Below are 2,317 nucleotides of genomic sequence, written 5' to 3'. Positions count from 1 at the left end.
TATTGCAGAACAGGTTCAGATTTTTCACCAAATCTTTACATTTGTTCTGGGGCAATCTGGTAGCCTTGATTTCTCTTTCATACCAGGTGCAAACATTTAGTGGAGTTTTGTAAAAAAACAAACAAACAAATACATCAATGTTTGAATAATCCCGCTTACAAATAGCAATCTGTAAAAACAAAACCTCTTTAGCAGAAGTGGGAAATGTTATATACAGTGCTTTAGTTGGTGGTGTACGTGAGCGTCAGGCTATCTAAACTGTTGCATTATTATCTATCATACATGCACATTTTCTTTTTTAAAAATGCCCCCAGTATATACTGACTGTTTGCACCATTGCATTTTTTTTTTGTTTTTGTTCGCAGTTTATGGGTGGTTCAAGCAATAATCAGCTCAACATTGTGCATCTGCCTGTACGTATCCATACAATATTTGTGTTTGTGCACGAGGTAGTCTGTGTGTGTTACATTTTTCAAAAACCTAAACATGGCCACTAACCATTTTCCCTTTCTGAAACCACGTCCCTTGATGGGTTTGGTTAAATTCTGTGACTTGTCTTTCCCTCCCAGTCTTTCCTCCACAGCCCAGGTTCTGTGCTGCCTCCTGTCTCCGCTTACACAGTGACATCACTGGAGTTTCCCCTGTGCAGAAGCAGCTGCTGCAGCATAAATACTACTGGCTCTCTGGCAGAAGTTCACTCTAACACAAAGGGAAGTGCTGCCAGAGAGCACTGAGAACACCTGACGGCGCAGTCAACATCGGTCGGAGCATTTTTCTAAGAATGGTGGCGTACACAACCACACCGTGCGACGTGGAGGTTGGCACCGAGGAGAGGACGGTGGTGCTGGTTGAACAGAAGTCATCCTCGGCGCGGATATGTAAGATGTGGGTGGCCCTCCTTGTTGTGGCTCTTTGTCTTGGGGTCATCGTGGTTTGCGTTTGGTACTGGAGCATACGACCTGCAGCCACAGTAAGAACAGATCTGTGTGAAAATGTGCCACGACCTGGTATTTGTGATGGGATCTGTCATCACACTGCTGTTTGCCTCCTCTACAGGTGCAGTCGAATCAAACAGAAAAACAAACCGAGGTTGCTGCTTCTGCTGCTGCTCCTAAAACAACAGGTGAGTACATGCACAGCTTCTTATTTTTAAAATTCTGCGGGTTCATCTGAACTCACATTTCTCATCCTTTCCTCAGATCCTCATGACACACTGAGGCGAATCAGCAGTAACGCCAAAGTAGCCATTCATTTAGAAGGTGAGTCACGGTCGAATGTCATCTGGTTGTCAACAAATAAGTCTTTTTTTTAATATCAACAGCAAGCGGCAAGAAAGCAGCAGGTGCACGAATGCTGTGTTGCCTTCTGTCATTATTTCAGTTCACCCATCCACTAACACAGCACATGTTTTAAATATTTCAACATGTGTTTGACACTCTGCCAAGAGCAGCGTTCTGGTTTTTTCCAGTCTTTAACAGTTTGTTGCTTTATTTGTAGGTATTTACGACGAAAGTGTCAAACACCAGTTAGAGTGGAGGAATGGTCAAGGCCAAGCGTTCGCTCAGGGCGGCTTCCAAGTGGTTGACAACCAGATCATCATCCCACAGAGTGGCATCTACTTCGTCTACAGCCAGGCGTCGTTCAGGGTCACCTGCAGCGACGAGGAGGAGGAAAACGTAGGGAAGCGCCACACGCCTCTCAGCCACAGGATCTGGCGCTACTCGGACTCTGTAGGCAGTAAAACATCTCTAATGAGTGCGGTGAGGTCGGCCTGCCAGTCCTCGCCTCAGGAGGACGGCGTCGGAGTCGGGCAGGGATGGTACAACGCCATTTACCTGGGCGCAGTGTTTCAGCTGAACAAGGGGGACAAACTGTGGACGGAAACCAACCAGCTGGCAGAGCTGGAGACAGAAGAGGGCAAGACTTTCTTTGGTGTGTTTGCACTTTGATGGTTTATGTTTAGTCTGACTTTTTATTATTTCTCATCTTCACGATGATGTGGATTTAAAATCTCAATGGAGATAAAATACGATAAACTGTAACAGTTTGCAGCATTATTATCAATTTAGGCACTTTTTTTGTATATTATTTATGTTGACCTGAGATTGTAAGCCAAACTTTCTCCACTGATGTTGATGTTCTTCGCTGGAGTGTCTAGGCTCATGGATCTTTGAGTTACTCTTTATGTACAGCCCTATCATCATGTATGCACCCTATATATTTATTTGTATTTATTAGAATCTGTGGGATTAGGTGTTAAAGATCATATTTATATGCCATCTTGATTTTTTTTCATTAAAAAAGGTTTCAAACCACA

At 44.0% G+C, this 2,317-nt stretch overlaps 1 protein-coding gene across 1 annotated transcript; it reads left to right on the top strand.

The window, feature by feature from the left end:
• Window positions 1-693: 693 nt before the first annotated feature.
• tnfb (tumor necrosis factor b (TNF superfamily, member 2)) lies at window positions 694-2,317 on the top strand. Its single transcript, XM_034174199.1, has 4 exons — window positions 694-970; window positions 1,057-1,123; window positions 1,200-1,259; window positions 1,498-2,317. Exons 1-4 carry the CDS (start codon window positions 782-784, stop codon window positions 1,947-1,949), a joined length of 768 nt encoding a protein of 255 aa, XP_034030090.1. The 5' UTR covers window positions 694-781; the 3' UTR covers window positions 1,950-2,317.

Source organism: Thalassophryne amazonica, chromosome 7 (assembly GCF_902500255.1).
Source record: "Thalassophryne amazonica chromosome 7, fThaAma1.1, whole genome shotgun sequence".
Taxonomy (NCBI): Eukaryota; Metazoa; Chordata; class Actinopteri; order Batrachoidiformes; family Batrachoididae; genus Thalassophryne; species Thalassophryne amazonica.
Note: the sequence above shows the minus strand (reverse complement) of the source record. Positions and strands in the feature narration are given on the sequence as shown.